An 18,876-nucleotide genomic window follows, 5' to 3' on the forward strand; every position below is an offset into this window, starting at 1 on the left:
TAAGGATATGTCTCTCTTTTTTGGTGTGCTGACAGCTTTTAAATGGTCCATCTCAGATCCCACTTCTGTGATCGAAAAAATGCGGAAAGTTAGAATTGAACTGATTTGAAAATAAATAATTATTTATAAATACAGTATGGCGTTGTCGGTAATACCCAGATTGACTGCATGTGCAGCAGACAGGCAGTGACCTGTTAGAATACCCACTAACATTCTGCAATCCTTCCGTGGAAGATGCAGCACGTAGCGAGTGAGTTTCTCGTTGCGTTCTTTGCACTTGATTTTTTATATTTTGCAGGTTGTGGAATTACTCCTCCACCTGCTTTTTGCGCTTGCGTCAGCGCGTCTCTATAGCTCGCTTTGGTTCGTTTCACTCGCCAGTTCGACGCCTTCCTTTGCAAGTTCGTCCGCGGCCTTGGTGGCTGGGAACCCAGTAGATCCTCACTGACTTAGTCGTGCTCAGGCTATCTAGTGACTCCCTGCTTGCCAGTACATTTTTGGAACTGACCGCTCATGATTGCATGGATCTTATCGCCGCTTGACTGTCTACGGACAAATTGACTGCGCTGCTTTCCTGATGGCGAATACTTCCGCCTATAATATACTGCAGTAGCTTGGTAGCTTATACGACAGCCTCATTTCAGGGTCTGAACAGTATATTCCCCTCTCCAACTCCTCCTTCCATCTTGGAGCCGTCGCACAGTATCGCCTCTCGAACAATTAGCGTTGGAAAAATCGGAAAAGTGGTTGTCGCAAAAACGATTTTAACCATACTTTTTCGACAGGAAATTTCCCATGGATTCAGAATCTGAAGTAAAATCAATTTTCGGATTTTTCAATTCCCTATTAATTCCATCAGCGCTTGACTTTTTCGTTACCAATGGATTTGCTTCAGGCAGACTTCACGTACGTACTCTACATGAACTCTCGTCGGATCATGTACCTATCTTGGCTGAACTGTACTCCACGCCGTTGTGGAAACCTCATCGCCCACGACTACTTGCCCATAATGCTAACATCAACATTTTTAAATCCCATCTTGAACAGCTAAGCGATGTAAATTTAGAAATTCTGGAGGAGGTGGATATTGATAATGCAATCAGTCTTTTTATGACGAAATTATCTGAGGCTGCTCAGCTTGCTGCCCCCAGAAATCGACATGGAGTAGTGGGCCCTAGACCTCCCCAACTCCCTCCCAGAATTTTAGCGCTGCTAAGACTTAAACGAAGAGTTCGTAGTGAATATGCTAGAACAGGAGATCCTCGTATACAACAGATCCACAGAAGACTTGCCAATCGCTTGCATAAAGTTCTTGCTCGTAGAAAACAGACTCAAATAGACAACTTTTTGGAAGACCTGGGTCCTGATATGAGTGCAAATTACTCGCTTTGGCGTGTCACGAAACGATTCAAAACGCAGTCCTCCCCAAAGTCAGCAATCAGAAATCAGGCTGGGGGCTGGTGTCGCACTAGCTTAGAAAAAGCTGAAGTGTTTGCTGATAACCTTGAGCAGCGTTTTAAGCCCTTTGATTATGCCCCTGATAGTTTGTGTCTTCAAGTGGAAGAGTATTTGGAGTCGCCGTTTCAAATGTGCCTTCCTGCTAGCGCTGTCTCTTTGGAGGAAGTGAAAGTTCTGGTAGCCAAGTTGTCTCCCAAAAAAACCCCCGGTGAGGATCTTCTTGACAATAGAACCATTCGTTTATTACCTGATGAAGCCCTGCAATTCCTTGTGTCTGTTTTCAACGGCGTTTTAGAAGTTGGATACTTTCCGAGAGTTTGGAAATCGGCCAGCATAATCATGGTTCTCAAGCCTGAAAACCGCCGTCAGAAGTGGATTCATACAGGCCTATCAGCCTTCTCCCATCTCTGGGTAAAATTATGGGGAGGCTGGTTCTAAACAGGCTGCTCTCTTGCGAGGAAGTCTCTAGTGCGATCCCAAAATTTCAATTTGGTTTCCGCCTGCAGCACGGTACTCCTGAGCAACTGCATAGAGTGGTTAACTTTGCCTTAGAAGCCTTGGAGAAGAAGGAGTATGCTGTAGCTGCCTTCCTGGATATTCAACAGGCATTTGACAGAGTCTGGCACCCTGGGCTGCTGTACAAAGCGAAGCGACTCTTCCCGCCTCAACTATACATGGTTATGAAAAGTTTTCTGCATGATCGCACATTCCATGTATCGGCTGATGGGTATAAATCAAGAGTCAAGACAATTGAAGCTGGAGTTCCGCAAGGAAGTGTTTTAGGTCCTACTCTGTATTCGGTCTTTCCTTCGGACATGCCTAATCACTTGACAGTAACTGAAGTCGCGGAAGATGATTTACTAATAGCTACGTACGCTGATGACACTGCTGTGCTAGTGAAAAATACAAGTATTTTGGCTGCTTCATTTGGTTTACAGGAGTATCTGGATGCCTACCAAGAATGGGCTATGAACTGGAATGTGCGCATCAATGCGGACAAATGTGCGAATGTGACTTTCACCAACCGTGCAGCTAGCTGTCCTGGGGTCAGTCTTAATGGTAGAGTCATTGACCACCACAGAGCCTATAAATACCTTGGCGTTACCTTGGACCGTAAACTTACATTCGGCAGGCATGTTGCGAACATTCAGAATGCTTTTAAGGCTAAAGTTTCCCGGATGGCATGGCTCCTGGCACCCCGCAACAAACTATCGCTTTACTCCAAGGTCAATACTAGCCCCCTCCCTGTTTTATGGCCTTCAAGTTTATGGAATTGCTGCAAGATGTCATTTGAACAAGATACGGATTCTTCAAGCAAAAACATTAAGGAGGTTCTCTGGGGCTCCTTGGTATATGAGGACTAGATACATTGAACGAGACCTAAAGGTGCCCAAGCTTGGAGACAAACTTCACATTATTTCAACTGGAAAAACTAAACAATCACCCTAATAGTCTGGCTAGAAGATTAGCCACCGCTGAACACAGAACACGAGTCAGGAGAAGACTTAAACGTCACCACCCTCAAGACCTCCCCGATAGGGTCTTGACATAAAATATCAGACAAAACATGAAAATCATTTCAAATTATGTAAACATAACTTAACTTAATACTCCTCCATAACAAAGCATTGTAAACATAGAATTAACTTCGAATTAGGTTTAGTTGCCAAATATCTAGGTAACAGTGCACTAGTCAAATAAAATTTCCTTATTTTTTTTTCCCATTAAAAAAAAAAAATAAGAAAAGAAAGGGTAAATTGGTCGACTTTCAGGTAATATTACACAAAAACCATAAAACCAATGGTCATGGTTTTTTCTTTAAATGATAGTTACATTCATAAGCTATTAAAGAATATAAAAAAACGGCACTTTGGTTTGGGCTTGTACAGGTAAATCGCTACCTGCCAGGTGTCCATTTTTTCACCTTTTTCTGCCTAAAGTAGTTATATCTTTTTTGGATGGGCTGAGCCACATACTATAACTATAACTACGACCTTCGTGGATCTATTCTGGACCAAAATCAACTTACATCTGCTGCGTCGAGCGGCGTCTGCGGAAATGCAACAGCATAAACCAAAACCACTCAGGGTTAAATATACCAAAATACCGACACAATTTCATACAAACCCAAAAATATACTAACTGTAGCGCGCACGGTTTTGTGGCGGCAGCACTTTGAAATAAAAAAAATTTTCTTTTTTTCAGTTTTCAAAATATTTTTATTTTAGCAAATACATAAAAATAACGATAAAAAATTAAATAAAATATATTAAAAAAAAATTGTCTTCATTGAAAAAAATTTTTTTTTTTCACTTTGATACCCTATAAAAAGGCGAATGAGTGGGCGTGGCACATTTTTCAATACATATGTAAATTTTATTGTTATCATGTTTTGTTCAAAAGTTATGATTTTTGCAACGGAAAATGAGAAAAGGCGCTACTGTGCGTCGGTGTATATATTGAGGTATTGCTCCCATAAATATTGTTGTGTTTACATCCGGGCACGTTATGGATATCATGTAGTCAGATGTACTGCTCATGTCTTGACCAATTGAACTGTGCCCTGATGCAACCAGACGTTGTGCCGCATTTCCTGCTGTCAGTTGCGCTTGGATATCTAGGGGATATATATCGATTATGGTGTCGAGTGCTTTGGTAGGGGTTGACCTCAGCGCCCCTGATATGCAGAGCAGTGCCTGCCGCTGGGTTCTCTCCATAAGCTTATTATACGTTTACTTCTCCATGACTTGCCACCATACTAAGACTCCATACAGCAGAGTCAGACGAACTACCGATATTTAAAACCAATGCATTAGAGCGGGTGAGAAGACCCATGTCTTGCTATGGACTTCTTGGATGCATATTTACCCTCATTAGTACTTTGGCCTTCAACGTCAGCTTGCTGTCAAGTACAATGCCGATGTATTTGACTTCTGTTTTAGGGGTCGGCATGGTTTTGTTAATTTTCGGGGGGATCCATTGCGGCACATTATATCTCTTGGTGAAGAGAATAAGGTCCGTCTTATCCGCATTGATATTGAGTTCTACCTTCTCCGCCCACTCACATATCTCCCTGAGTGTTGTTTCCATGATCGAGCTGAGGGTCGATGGACAGACTCCCGTAATAATTATGCTTATGTCATCCGCATAAGCTCTTATCGTTGGTGCTTTCCTCTCGAATTTCTTGATTAGGTCGTCTACCACCAGATTCCATTGGAGGAACTTAGAAGATTTCTTATCCAGAAGTTGATAGCGGGGGACGTGTTGGTCGCTTCTAGGGGATTCATTATTGCGTCCGTGCTAACGTTGTTAAATGTCCCGGATATGTTTACAAACACACTGCACACAGGGTTTGCATTTACTGCTCCATAGCAGCAAAATTCATAAAAAATATTGCTATGCTATTGCTACCGCTCTCACTTTGATGAGAGCCGTAGCAGAGCCGTAGCAGCAGAACGGCAAAGCCTATGCTCTGCTCTGCTCGAAGTTTTGTCGCTTCAAAAACTACAGCTATAGCTATAGCAAAAAATGCACAGCAGTGCTCTGCGTAGCCGTAGCCAAAAATTGAGAGCGAGATGAGAGCAGAGCAAAAGGAGTTTCGTTTCGGCTTCGTTTCGGATTCTAAAGCCCAGTGGATTCTACTGGAGGATATCAGATCTTTTAAGAGATGCTTTCAACCAGTTACTAGGTCCTAGGATTTTAAAGAATTCTTTGAGTTTGTTGCGTCGAAGTGAAAGGTCCCTATGTCTTCCGCGGATTATGGATTCTACTATGCCCGGAGAGGTTGCGAGCCGTGTCGCGATAGTCCCCGTGAACTTTCCCCAGTTAGTATTCCGGGGGTTCTTAAAGTCTGATTGTTTTTGAGAGTGTTCGAATGCGTATTAGAACCGTGTGTACTTATGATCTGAGAAGGATGGTCTCTCAAGGATTCTTCATTCTGATACCAAAGTACGTCGTTCCCTTACAAGAGTAAGATCTAGCATGTTTGAAGAGGTGGGACTTACAAAAGTGTGTTCCTCTCCCACATTTGCTATACTTAAGTTGGTTGAGAGTATAAAGTCTAAGAGTGACTCACCTTCGTCGTTTATGTCGGGGCTCCGCAATACGCATTGGTGCGCGTTGGTGTCTGGTTGGTGGTCCTTCGGGCTGGCTTCTACCAGGCTCCTGTGTTCTTCTGGTGGGGCCGTCCTGTCGTGTGCCATGTAGAAGGAAGCTACCAAAAGGCGCTTTTTCCGCTCTCTAGCAACACCACGGTCAGGTCATCAGAGTTTTAGTTTATTTAGTTATTCAATAATATTCCGAAAACATTTGAGAATGAAATGTAATTAACATTTGGAATTTACATAACCTCATTTTTTAAAATAATTAATTTCTGGTCGTGTGCATCTTGTGAATAAAAACTACAACAAGTTTGGGAAATCCGACTCCGTGAAGTTTTGCGGAAGTGGAAACTATAACAATCCTGAACGCTTTTTATTACTTCTTTCATTAGTGCATGGGGCAATCAATTTTAAAAGAAGCGTAAATCAAAATTTTACCAATAACACTTATCGGAAATATTCTTGTGCTCTTTGTTTTGAGTTTATATATTTTCTTGGTGATTTTAGATAGAACAAGAAAGGAAGCTAACTTCGGCACGCCGAAGTTTGTATACCCTTGCAGATATTATTTCATTACATTTTACCTATACTTATTATGTTTACAGTTTGACAGTTACAGTTTTGCATTCCCAGCTTTACATTTTGTATACATCTACCGATCGGTTTATATGGCAGCTATATGATATAGTTGTCCGATTTTTTTGAAATTTATACCAAAATTCTAGAATAATAAAATAAGCTTATATCCCGGAGTAGATGAAAATACGTTGAAAAACAACGAATATATAATTTTTTTTCTATTAATTTCCCGATCGTTCCTGTGGCAGCTATATGATATAGTCGTCCGATTTTCATAAAATTTTTACCAAAATTCAAAAATAATATAAAGTGGTCATATCTAAAAAATGGTGCCAAAATGTTGAAAAACAACAAAGTTATAATTTTTTTTCTAAAAATATATCGAACATTTGTATGGCAGCTATATGATATAGTCGTCCGATCCGGTCCGTCCCGACATATATAGCAGTGAGAGTATATAGAAGACTATATGCAAAGTTTCATTGAGATAGCTTTAAAACTGAGGGACTAGTTTGCGTAGAAACGGACAGACGGACAGACGGACGGACAGACGGTCAGACGGACAGACGGACAGACGGACATGGCTAGATCGACTCGGCTGTTGATGCTGATCAAGAATATATATACTTTATAGGGTCGGAAACGTCTCCTTCACTGCGTTGCAAACTTCTGACTGAAATTATAATACCCTGCAAGGGTATAACAAGAAAGGAAGCTAACTTCGGCACGCCGAAGTTTGTATACCCTTGCAGATATTATTTCATTACATTTTACCTGTACTTATTATGTTTACAGTTTGACAGTTACAGTTTTGCATTCCCAGCTTTACATTTTGTATACATCTACCGATCGGTTTATATGGCAGCTATATGATATAGTTGTCCGATTTTTTTGAAATTTATACCAAAATTCTAGAATAATAAAATAAGCTTATATCCCGGAGTAGATGAAAATACGTTGAAAAACAACGAATATATAATTTTTTTTCTATTAATTTCCCGATCGTTCCTATGGCAGCTATATGATATAGTCGTCCGATTTTCATAAAATTTTTACCAAAATTCAAAACTAATATAAAATAATCATATCTAAAAAATGGTGCCAAAATGTTGAAAAACAACAAAGTTATAATTTTTTTTCTAAAAATATATCGAACATTTGTATGGCAGCTATATGATATAGTCGTCCGATCCGGCCCGTTCCGACATATATAGCAGTGAGAGTATATAGAAGACTATATGCAAAGTTTCATTCAGATAGCTTTAAAACTGAGGGACTAGTTTGCGTAGAAACGGACAGAAGGACAGACGGACAGACGGACAGACGGACGGACAGACGGACAGACGGACAGACGGACATGGCTAGATCGACTCGGCTGTTGATGCTGATCAAGAATATATATACTTTATAGGGTCGGAAACGTCTCCTTCACTGCGTTGCAAACTTCTGACTGAAATTATAATACCCTGCAAGGGTATAAAAAGTCGAAGCACAATACCTGTGTGTTCCCTCAGAATTTTCGTGGGCCAAACAGTTTGAACAATAGCGGTTGTCGAGAACCGCACAGAGCCTTGAGGAACTGTTGGCATTTCCGGAGCGGGTGGAATCCGTTGCAGACTCGGCAACGGTAGAACTGCGTGCTTTGGGTACGTCTGCTTTCCAAGACAGCCGCAGTGCGAATGAGACGGAATTTTTCCACCGAGCGGTTTGGCGGGATGGAAATTCGTGTCGAGAACACAGACACGCCGCTCGTGGCCTCTGTAGACACTGGGATTGAGAGTTCCTATCCGAAAATCGTCTCTTGCGCGAGGAGAGAGCCGAAAATGTTATTCTTGGAGCCGCCCAGAAGCACGGACGGAAGAATGTCAGCTCCAATCAGGACGTCGATTTCGGAGCTCTCGAAGAACGTTGGGTCAGCGAAGTCAGGAAGTTCTTTTAGTAGATCTCGTGGAATCGGATACGAGGGCAGCTTCCCGGCTAACTGCGGAAGAACATAAGCTGCAGGCGGCAAATGTCTCATTGAGCCCAGACACTCTGGTCTGAACTGGCTTAAATGGTGGGCTAATTTGACGGAACAACCTCTCCGTGATGAAGGTTGCCTCGGAACCAGAGTCGATTAAGGCTCGCGCTTGGAAAGCGCGGCCTAGATGGCAAATGTTAATGAGGGCTGTGCTTAGTAGAACGGCTCTTGAGCCAGAAGCGAAGCACACCTGCACATCAGAGTGATGTGCCGTCGGACTTGGTGCGGTCGCGGAGGGATTATTGCGATGCAGAAGGGTGTGACGACGGCTCCGGCACGTAAAGCAGCTATGGGCACTAGTGCAATCCCGTTGCTGGTGCCCTCTTGCAAAGCAGTTCAGGCAAAACTGTTTTCTCCTAATGTCTGAGCGACCATCTAAATCCATTTTTTAAGGAGACGCGGACATAGTCGAATAGGATGGTTCTCCCTCGAACAGAGATTGCACCCGCTTGGGGCCGGAGCCACTCTGGCCTCGTAGGCATTCAGCCTGCGCACTGGGGCGCTCGCAGCTGTCGGTCTTGACGGAAACTGCCCAGAACTGCTAGGCCTGATGCTCCCACATAGAAAGTGTGATTTTGGGAAACCATAGACTAATAGACTCTTTTGTTCTTCACTATCAGAATGTTCGTAGTTTACTTGGCAAGCTCAGTAGGCTGCACGTCAATAGTGTCTCTTTCGATGCCAATGTTATTGTCTTTACAGAAACATGGCTCAACTCCTCTGTGTCTGACTCTGAGATTTTTTCAGGGAACTATGCCATCTTTAGACGTGATCGTCCTATACGGACAGGCGGTGGTGTTCTCATTGCGGTTAAATCCGATCTGGTTTCCAATATCATTTCTAAAACTGACACTGATATAGAGTTTGTGGCGGTTCGCATCCAGGTTTACGATTATTCTATCTACGTTTCATGCTCGTATATTCCACCTAGGTCTGACACTGATATTTATATGCAGCATTTATCCTGTAACGTCCTGTCGTCCACGGGTAGTCAGCGGGACGTCCAGGGTCTGTGCAGATATATTTATTTGGTTCAGGCGTGGTTGCTGTAAGAGATTCCGACCCCGTCCCAGAGTAGAACGCTAGAGGATTATGCCGTAAATGTATCTGTCTTGCTTCATGCGGAGTTGCCTTAAACGGCCCCCCACACAAGTAGGTCCGAAGAGAGGGATAACTTCAAGGGTGCGGTTTTATTCTGTGAATACATTAAATTAGCCTAATACATTTTTAAACTAACTTAAGCTTACCGCAGTGTGCCCTCCTACAATTCACAAGACAATGAAAAAGCACAATTTAGGCGGCATTCACAGTGCCGATATTAGTAGGCCCCTACTTCATGGGCCAAGAAATCCATACAACATCGGATAACTTACAAAATACTAGAATTTCCTTCCAACACTTATTCTACCTATCGATTACAATGTTTGGCCGTCGACATCCCCGACCCCGTGAAGAACCGCTTCACTCAAATCCAAAACTGCAAGTTTCGAGACAGGCCGCAACATTGTCCGAGATAGTCCGTTGTCGCTCACGCGCACACTGGCGCGTCTGACGACTCCATCAGCTCCGCTGTAGACCTCCTCCACGATGCCCTTGCGCCACTCTCGTCTGGGCAAGGCAGGATCGCAGACGAAGACCATATCGCCCTGGCGGATGGGCTCCGTTCTCCGGCACCACTTCTCGCGGCGCACCAGCGTAGGCAGGTACTCCAGGACCCACCTCCTCCAGAAACGGTCTCGCAGCATGCGAGCAATCCTCCACTGCTTTCGCGTAGAACCCTCCTTGGGCAGCTCCGCCTCCAAACCAGGCGTATTCGGCAGGTTAGCTGCTCCCTTGAGCAGGTCGCAGGTCAACGGCGCCTCCTGGTCCGCATCCACCGGCAAGTGGGTGAGCGGACGCGAATTGACCACATTCTCCGCCTCGATCAGTAGACTTTCCAATACGTGATCCCTCGGCGCGACTTCCTTCAATGTATGGCGCAGCACTCGCTTGACGCACTGCACCATCCGCTCCCATACTCCACCCTCGGACGGGTTCGATGGGCAATTAAAGACCCATTCAATGCTCCTGCTGGATAACTCACTCTGTATTCTCTCCGTCTCGAACACGTCTCCGAATCGTCTGGCCTCCCTGTCAGCTCCCACGAAGTTCTTGCCGTTGTCACTCCGCAGTCTATGTACCGGTCCTCTACGGCAGACGAAGTTCCTGATTGCAATTATGCAGGAATCCGTCGACAGGTCATGCGCCAGCTCCAGATGAATCGCCCTTGTCGTCAAACACGTGAACAAGGCGACCCAACGCTTCTCTCGGTGACGGGCAACAGTCACCAGCAGTGGTCCAAAGTAGTCCAATCCAGTATATTTGAATGGCCATCCACCCGCTTCCAATCGATCCTCTGGAAGGGGTGCCATTATCGGCGGCATCGGCCGCGTTCGCTGCAACTTGCACTCGTAGCACGACGAGATCACCTCCTTCAGCATGCGCCTCATCTTCGTGACCCAGAATCTCGTCCGGATCTGAGCAATCGTCGCATCCACGTTTTGATGCTTCATCTGGGCGTGGAAGTGTCTCACAATCATCTCAGTAAGACTGTGCCTGTGTGACAGTATCACAGGCCTCCTCGCACTGTACGGCATGCACAGCGCAGCATCAACTCTGCCATGAACTCGCAGAACTCCATGTTCATCCATGTACGGCGCCAGACCTCGAATCTCGCTCGAGCTGGCGACTTCCTTTCCGTGTTTCGCCGACCTCATTTCATCGGGAAACGATTCCAATTGGGCCTGCCTGACCAGCAGGTTCTCCGCGGCCTCACACTCCTTTGCAGTGAGTCCGTATTCCTCGAGCTCGCTTCTCTGTCTGCGGCACCAACGCGCAAACCTCAAGACCCAGGCTGTGGTCCTCACCAGGCGGCTGAAGCTCGAGAATCTCTGGAACGGAATGACAAATTCATTTGTGGCCACCAATGCAAACTCACTCGGCATCTCCTCGTCATCAGATGCATCCGGAACACGCTCAGTTCCCTCCTCAGGCACTGGCCAGCCGCTCGCTGGCTGCCTCAAAAATGCGGGACCGCTTAGCCACCGGGATTCCGGGCTAAGGTCCGCCTTGTTCTGCGACCGCGTCGCATCATCCGCTGCGTTGTCAGCTGTAGGTACCCATCTCCACTGGGAAACCTCCGACGACTCCAAAATCTCCGCCACTCGGTTGCCAACAAACTGCTTATACCGGCGGTGGGTGCTGCCGATCCATCTCAGCACCGTTTTTGAGTCCGTCCATAATACCGTTTCGCTGATGTCCACACTGTGCTCCTCCTTGATAGTGTTTATCAATCTGGTTCCAAGAACCGCTGCCTGCAGCTCCAGCCGTGGGATTGACATCGTTCTCATCGGCGCGCACTTCGTCTTTGCGCACACGAAACTAGCCAGCACTTTGCCATCCTCGTACATGACCCTCCAATAGGCCACCGCCGCGAATGCAGATTGACTCGCATCCACGAACACGTGCAACTCGATGGTCCGAACTGCTCCATGCCCAAAATAGTGCCGAGGACATCGGAACTGTCCCACGGCGTCCATCTGCCTGCGCCAGGCAGCAAAGGCTCTGCCTATCTCCTCCGGTAGTGGTTCGTCCCACTGGATCTTCTGCCTCCATATCTCTCGCAGCAACAGCTTCGCTGTAATCATCAGGCAGCACAGGAATCCCAATGGGTCGAATGTTGACATCAGCAGGCTCAAATACTCCCTCTTTGTAGGGACTCGATCTCCACTTAGAACGCTTTCTGGCACTCGATGATACTCCACGTTGAATCTGAAGTCATCCGTTGCTACCTGCCAGCGCATTCCAAGGATCTTCTGCTCAGCCTCACCCCATCCGACGCTCTTGACTCGTCCAGGTGGTCCCAACGCCGCTTCCACGATGGGTGAGCTGGATGAAAACTGGCATAGTTCGAAGCCAGCCTCCGCATGTATCTCCTTCACTCGGGTAGATACCGCAATAGCCTCGCTCTCTGTAGCGAAACTGTCCACATAGTCATCAACATAATGGTGGTCGATGATGGCCTTGACTGCCCTCGGATCTGAATCCCGAAACTTCAGGGCATTCAGCGTCTTCACGTAATGCGCAGTGCTCGGCGAGCAGGCTGCTCCAAACGTCATTACGTTCATCTCGTACACATCCGGGTCTCGATCGTCGTTGCCATCTCTCCAAAGGAACCGTTGGGAACATCGATCCTCGGGTCGGATCAGCACTTGGTGGAACATCTCCTTGATGTCACCGCAGACTCCGACTGCTCCTTCCCTGAAATGGAAGAGCACGGCTGGCAAGGGCTTATAGTGCTGAGGCCCCTTGTCCAGCGCCGAATTTAGAGAGGTTCCTCCAACCTTGGCTGCAGCATCAAACACAAGCCGGACCTTACCGGGCTTGTTCGGGTTTTCGACCCCAAAATGTGGCAAATACCATAGCTTGTCGCTCTTCACGGCGACCTCATCCGGCTGCAGCTTCCTCGCATACCCTTTGGACACGTAATCCTTGATGATACGATCGTATTCCAGCGCCAACTGCCCGTTGCGCTTCAACTTCTTCTCTACGTTGATCAGCCGTCTGTGCGCCATCTCGTAGCTCCGTGGCAGCACAGCGTGGTCGTCCTTCCAGAGTAGTCCCGTCTGGTAGCGACGCCCCACTTTCACCGTGGTGTCTTCGAGGATCCTTTGTGCCCGCGCGTCATCGCTTGCTGCGACCTGTGGCGCGAGCTTCACACCAAAGCTTTCCATCTCGAAGTAGTCCTCTACCATCTTTTCCATCGCATCTTCCATTGACACGGCTAGAAGGCAGGACCTCGGTGACGGCGTAGTCGATTGTCCACTTACCGGCCCATACACAACCCATCCAAGCTCGGTTGCGGCCGCATACGGTCCCTCTCTGGCAAACCGCCTCGTCCTAAGTGGCAATCCCAAATGTCCATGGTCCAGTCCGATGAGCAACTTCGGCACCGCGTTGCTGTAGGGCTTCATCGGCAGACGCGCATCCTTATGCACGCCCTGGACATCTCGCCGACATAACGTCTGCATCGGCAGACTCAAACTCGAAACGGCGTACACGTTCCTCAACGCGTGGCGAGTGGGCTTCCCAGCTCCACTTATCTCTAGACTCACCACGTTGGTGGGCTCTCTACTGGCCTTTCCTCCAAACCATTGAATGTTAAGCTGTCGATGTTCGCCTCGCACTCCCAGATCCCTCCGCAACTCGTCATCGATCATCGTGACGGAGGATCCTTCATCCAGAAGCGCGTAGGTATCTACCTGGCGACCAGCTCCGTACAGCGTTACTGGCAGTATACGGAACAATAGTCGGCCTCCCTCGGCGTCAATGCAGCTTAAGTTCCTTTGCACAGGTGCCTCCGCTGGCTGCGGGGCTCTTCTCTCCAGGCTATTTCTGAGAACCGCCGGCCGCTGGCTCCTCTCGTGGTCCCTGTAACCACCTCGTGGCGAAGACCTTCTTTCCGGGCTGCGTCTGGAAACTGCTGACTGCTGGTTCCCACCGTCGTGGCGCCTGAAGCCACTTTGCTGCTCCGGCCATCTTCGCCCCTCGTCCGCTCCATGTAGCAGACGGTGATGCATCTGGCGGCATCCGTTGATTCGGCACTCGCCGTGCCCATTGCAGGTTCTAGCTGTATGACCAATCCGTAAGCATGTGAAGCAGAGCCGATGCCTCTTCACCATGCTCCACCTTCTCGATGGCGAAGCTCCGATGAACTCTCTACAGCTCGTCGTAGCGTGTTGCCCTCCACAAATGGGACAACCTCCATGCCGATCATCCCGCTGCTCGCATCCGTTCTGGTCGACGCTCGCATGCAGGACTCGACGCCTCGGCTCCTTTCCCTCGACGTCCAAAATCGTACACACGATGTTTGCGTACTCCTGTAGCCACGTGCTGAAGTGCGCTACAGTGGGAAAGGGCTCGATCGATGCAGCGTGCCTGGCCCAATCCACTCGCTTGCTCGTAGGAAGCTTTGCCACTAGCTCCTCCATGAGGGTGGGGTTCCCCAGGTGCTGCTCCGCCTTCGCTGACTGCAAGAAGGCCGTGAGGTTACTCACTCGGGTTGCGAAGGGGACGATCCTCGCCAGGTGCTGCTCCGAAATCGGCGGCACCTCTCGCACGCTGTTCAGCTGGCTGCGTATAAGCTGCTCCGGTCGGCCAAACCTAAAGCGCAGCTGCTCCATCACGGCGCTGACGTTCCCAGGGTGAATCAGTAGCGACTTCACTGTCTCGCGTGCTTCATCCTTCAGCGCCTTCAACAGCCTCTGGTTGTTCTCCAGGTCTGTGCAGTTGTATGCTTGGGTCGTCTCCACAAATGCACAGTTAAATATAGGCCACTCCTCGGGCTGCCCTCCAAATACAGGCAGGTCCGGAAGCCTTCTTGGCCCATTCGCTCCTTGGGCTCCATTCGGCGTCATCGAGGCGTAGGATCCAACAAATGGCGATGCTGTTGCCACGTTGTGGATGCTCCCGCCCGGTAGCACGAATCCATGCGCCGTCTGCGCAACACTCGTAGCACACAGTGGCTCCACTAGATGATTGCTAGTCGTTAGCAATGGCGGTCCACTCCAATATGGCGGCTGCGTGCAGGCCGTACTGCTCGCACCGACACAGCTATGTGGAACAGGCCCGACCCCGTTTGTTGGGGCCTCACCGTTAGATGTGGCTACTGGCGGCCCGCCCCAAGATGGCGGCCGCCCCGACGCTTCACTGTTGGCGCCATTTGCGCTTGGGCCAACTGCGATTGGCGCGCGTTTGGCGGTGCTCTCACTGTTCAGGACTTTAACCTGCCTCAGCTCATTCTCCAACGCCGTAATCCTCTCCATAAGGTACGACGTGAGTGGCTGGCCTTCCTCCGGCACTGAACTCGCAGCTGTGACAGCAGTACTCCTCGGTTGGGACGCTACTGTAGTCACCGTAGTGGCTGGGCGAGAAATGGCCGCCGCCGTGGTTATGTTCACTTGCGGCCGGTTTCCCGCTCCACTACTCGCTGGCTGCTGATCCGCTCGCGTTGTTGTAGGGGTGGCTTCCCCTCCGTTCAGCCGGGAACTCCTCCTGGGGGAATGCTGCATCCCAGGTTCAATATGGCGCTGCCTCAGCGCGCTTCAAAATGGCGACCCTTGTGCCGCTGCCTGCGTCACACCGACGCTTGACGCTCCTTGCGCCTTCTGTCCGCTTGCTGCGGATACCTCAATTGACGCTGACTGCGTCTCCGTCCGTACCCAGTGTTCGGCGCTGGCTGCGCTCCTCAATGTCGCTGACTGCGACTCCTCTACTGGTACGGGAATGTGCGCCTGGCGCTCCTGCGCCACCGTCCGTACCCAGTGTTCGGCGCTGGCTGCGCTCCACTATATCGCTGACTGCGACTCTGCTACTGGGACGGGAATGCGCTCCTGGCAACTCTCTAGCTGGGCATCAGACCATCCAGCGCAAGTTGCCCTTGCAGTCTCCCTAGGACTGCGAATAAAAGGAGTTGTCTTGCTTCATGCGGAGTTGCCTTAAACGGCCCCCCACACAAGTAGGTCCGAAGAGAGGGATAACTTCAAGGGTGCGGTTTTATTCTGTGAATACATTAAATTAGCCTAATACATTTTTAAACTAACTTAAGCTTACCGCAGTGTGCCCTCCTACAATTCACAAGACAATGAAAAAGCACAATTTAGGCGGCATTCACAGTGCCGATATTAGTAGGCCCCTACTTCATGGGCCAAGAAATCCATACAACATCGGATAACTTACAAAATACTAGAATTTCCTTCCAACACTTATTCTACCTATCGATTACAATGTTTGGCCGTCGACAGTATCTTAATGTTTATTTACGTAAAAGGTACAATAATAATAATTCAATAATTTCATGCCGGATCTCGATTCAGGGGTACGCCGTAGTTCCGATTCGTCCTCGTCCCGAGTGCGGCTGTCCGATAGGGGGGATGCCGATAGCCCTGCCAGGGTATGGGCCTTTAAAGCCACCCGATAGCGAATGCGTTCAGACTCGAAAGTCAACCACGAGAGAATGCGTTCGGACTCGAAAGTCAACCGAACCCAGTAGTTGTCGGACTCGACAGTCAGCTCAGCGCCGTTTGTTGGACTCGAAAGTCAGCTCGGAGAAGTTCGGACTCGAAAGTCTGCAGATTCGGACTCGAAAGTCAGCTCGAAGACGTTTGGACTCGAAAGTCTGCAGATTCGGACTCGAAAGTCAGCAGAGACGTTTGGACTCGAAAGTCTGCAGATTCGGACTCGAAAGTCAGCCGAGAGAAGTGGACTCGAAAGTCGGCAGTGTTTCGGACTCGAAAGTCGGCAGATTCGGACTCGAAAGTCAGCCGAGGGAAGTGGACTCGAAAGTCGGCAGTGTTTCGGACTCGAAAGTCGGCAGTGTTTTGGACTCGAAAGTCGTCAGAGATTGGACTCGCAAGTCAGCAGAGAGAATTGGACTCGCAAGTCGGCAGTGTTTTGGACTCGAAAGTCGTCAGATTGGACTCGCAAGTCAGCAGAGATCCTAACTACAATTTATAAATAGGAACCAGAGTTCCCAAAAAGTGACTTCGCTGCTAACTACTGGGGAGGTTAACTCGACCCAATCGCAGTCGGCTGCTAAGTGATTACTCCAGGGCCGTGGTCCGCTTTATATAGGCCCTGGCGCGGCTTCAGTGTGGCCAGAGTCCTGTGCGGGATTTTCCCCGAATAGTGTGGTCAGTCTCCGTTCGGTCCAGTGTGACCCTCCTTGACGATCAGTGGCGCGCGCGCGCATTCAATTCAAATTATTTTCATAATGTCGCCAATCCATTTCTTATGTCCCTAAGTGGTTCTATTTTATTCTATTTCTTCCTTATAAGATATATTGTGCGCCTACAGGCGTCACACTCCCCCCCCGTTTGGGAGACGGTGTGATTCCGCACCGTAACGTCTTTGCCCCGGTCGAATACGCTTCTCCAGTTCGGGGTCCTGTCCATCGTTCCGTCTTGGTGCTGTTGCCTCCTCCGTTTCGCTCCTCGTTCTTTCCCCTGGGATGCTACTTGACCCGTCGATCTTTGTTCGCTCTAGTCTATCCCCGTTGCTTCTGTAATTGTGCTGTCTCCTTCCCACGATGTACTGTACTGTACTGGCTCCTCTCCTTGGTCCACGTCCTTCTTCTCTACGTCCGCCCTCATCTGGTCCTCCAGCATTTCTTCTTCTTGATCCTTGTCTTCCTGCCCGTGCGGCTGTTCTTCCACTTGCTCTGCCATCCTTCCTATCTCGCCTGCTAGCGCCGTGGTGCTTCCACCTTCCTCTTGCCTCGATTCCTCTTCCAGGTCTTGTTGGATCACCATGTCGGATTCCTCTAATTCCTCGGTGCCCTCTTTCCTAGCGACTGACCGAATGTACACCTTGGCCTCTCCACTTCCTGGTGTATTCCATTGGTCCGAAACCGCCTGGCATGTGTGCCCTGATCGGTTCCATGCCGTCTCACAGCATCCGATGGTTTTGGGGTCCCTTTTAACAGGCCCACCGTCGGACTCTCTGCAGATCTCTTGGTCGAGTCTGTGCTGTGGTTGATCGAAACTTTCTGCTTCGATCATCTCAACTACCTCTGCCAGTTTGAGAAACTCGGGAAGTGTCTTGAACCCCGACCTCCTCGTGTATAGTTTTATCTGGCTTCGGCAATTCAGGTAAATGCGGTTCAATTTTTCCTCCGCCGTATACTCCGCAAACCTCATAATTTGCATCAGCTCCATTGCGAACCCTCTCGTTGGTTCGGTCTCTCCTTGCCTCCGATGCTGGATCTGCTCCTTGAGTTGCTCCTGATACTTCCGCGGCAAGAAGTACTCCACCAGCTCTCCCGTGACCTTCTCCCAACTGTCAAGCTTGTTTGGTGTGCAGTTCCACCAATCGCTCGCCGCGTCTTCCAGGATGAACGGCATGGTTTGCACCAACTGGTCGTGCCCGATGCCGTATCCCGTCGCCCAACCTTCCAGCTTCCTTATAAATTCCAGCGGGTGGGTTTTTCCATCGTACGTTATTCCCCAGCTCCGTACTTGATCCAGGATTTCCACGTTTATCCTCCTCTCCATGATTGTATCTCCAGCTTTGCGTACGTCTAGCTCTTACAATCCTTGACCGTTTCCTTGTGGTCGTTGCTCTGACTCACGGTCTTGCTGCCTCTCTCTTAAATCTGCCTGCTAGCCATTACTCTTGGTGTCGATCTCTTGCAACCACTTCAACCTGTTCGGGCGCCAATCTGTAACGTCCTGTCGTCCACGGGTAGTCAGCGGGACGTCTAGGGTCTGTGCAGATATATTTATTTGGTTCAGGCGTGGTTGCTGTAAGAGATTCCGACCCCGTCCCAGAGTAGAACGCTAGAGGATTATGCCGTAAATGTATCTTAATGTTTATTTACGTAAAAGGTACAATAATAATAATTCAATAATTTCATGCCGGATCTCGATTCTGGGGTACGCCGTAGTTCCGATTCGTCCTCGTCCCGAGTGCGGCTGTCCGATAGGGGGGATGCCGATAGTCCTGCCAGGGTATGGGCCTTTAAAGCCACCCGATAGCGAATGCGTTCGGACTCGAAAGTCAACCACGAGAGAATGCGTTCGGACTCGAAAGTCAACCGAACCCAGTAGTTGTCGGACTCGACAGTCAGCTCAGCGCCGTTTGTTGGACTCGAAAGTCAGCTCGGAGAAGTTCGGACTCGAAAGT

General features: G+C 48.8%; 2 protein-coding genes across 6 annotated transcripts in view; one reads left to right on the forward strand and one right to left on the reverse strand.

Annotated features, from left to right (window-relative positions):
* nAChRalpha4 (nicotinic acetylcholine receptor alpha4) overlaps positions 1-18,876 on the forward strand; it is a 511,483-nt gene that overhangs the window by 208,216 nt on the left and 284,391 nt on the right. The gene's annotated exons all lie outside the window — the stretch shown is intronic.
* On the reverse strand, positions 9,316-15,266 carry LOC138928772 (uncharacterized). Its single transcript, XM_070286493.1, has 2 exons — positions 9,405-15,266; positions 9,316-9,352 (listed from the first exon to the last, which is right to left on the reverse strand). Exon 1 carries the CDS (start codon positions 15,264-15,266, stop codon positions 9,573-9,575), a length of 5,694 nt encoding a protein of 1,897 aa, XP_070142594.1. The 3' UTR covers positions 9,316-9,352; positions 9,405-9,572.

Source organism: Drosophila kikkawai, chromosome 3R, assembly GCF_030179895.1.
Source record: "Drosophila kikkawai strain 14028-0561.14 chromosome 3R, DkikHiC1v2, whole genome shotgun sequence".
NCBI lineage: Eukaryota > Metazoa > Arthropoda > Insecta > Diptera > Drosophilidae > Drosophila > Drosophila kikkawai.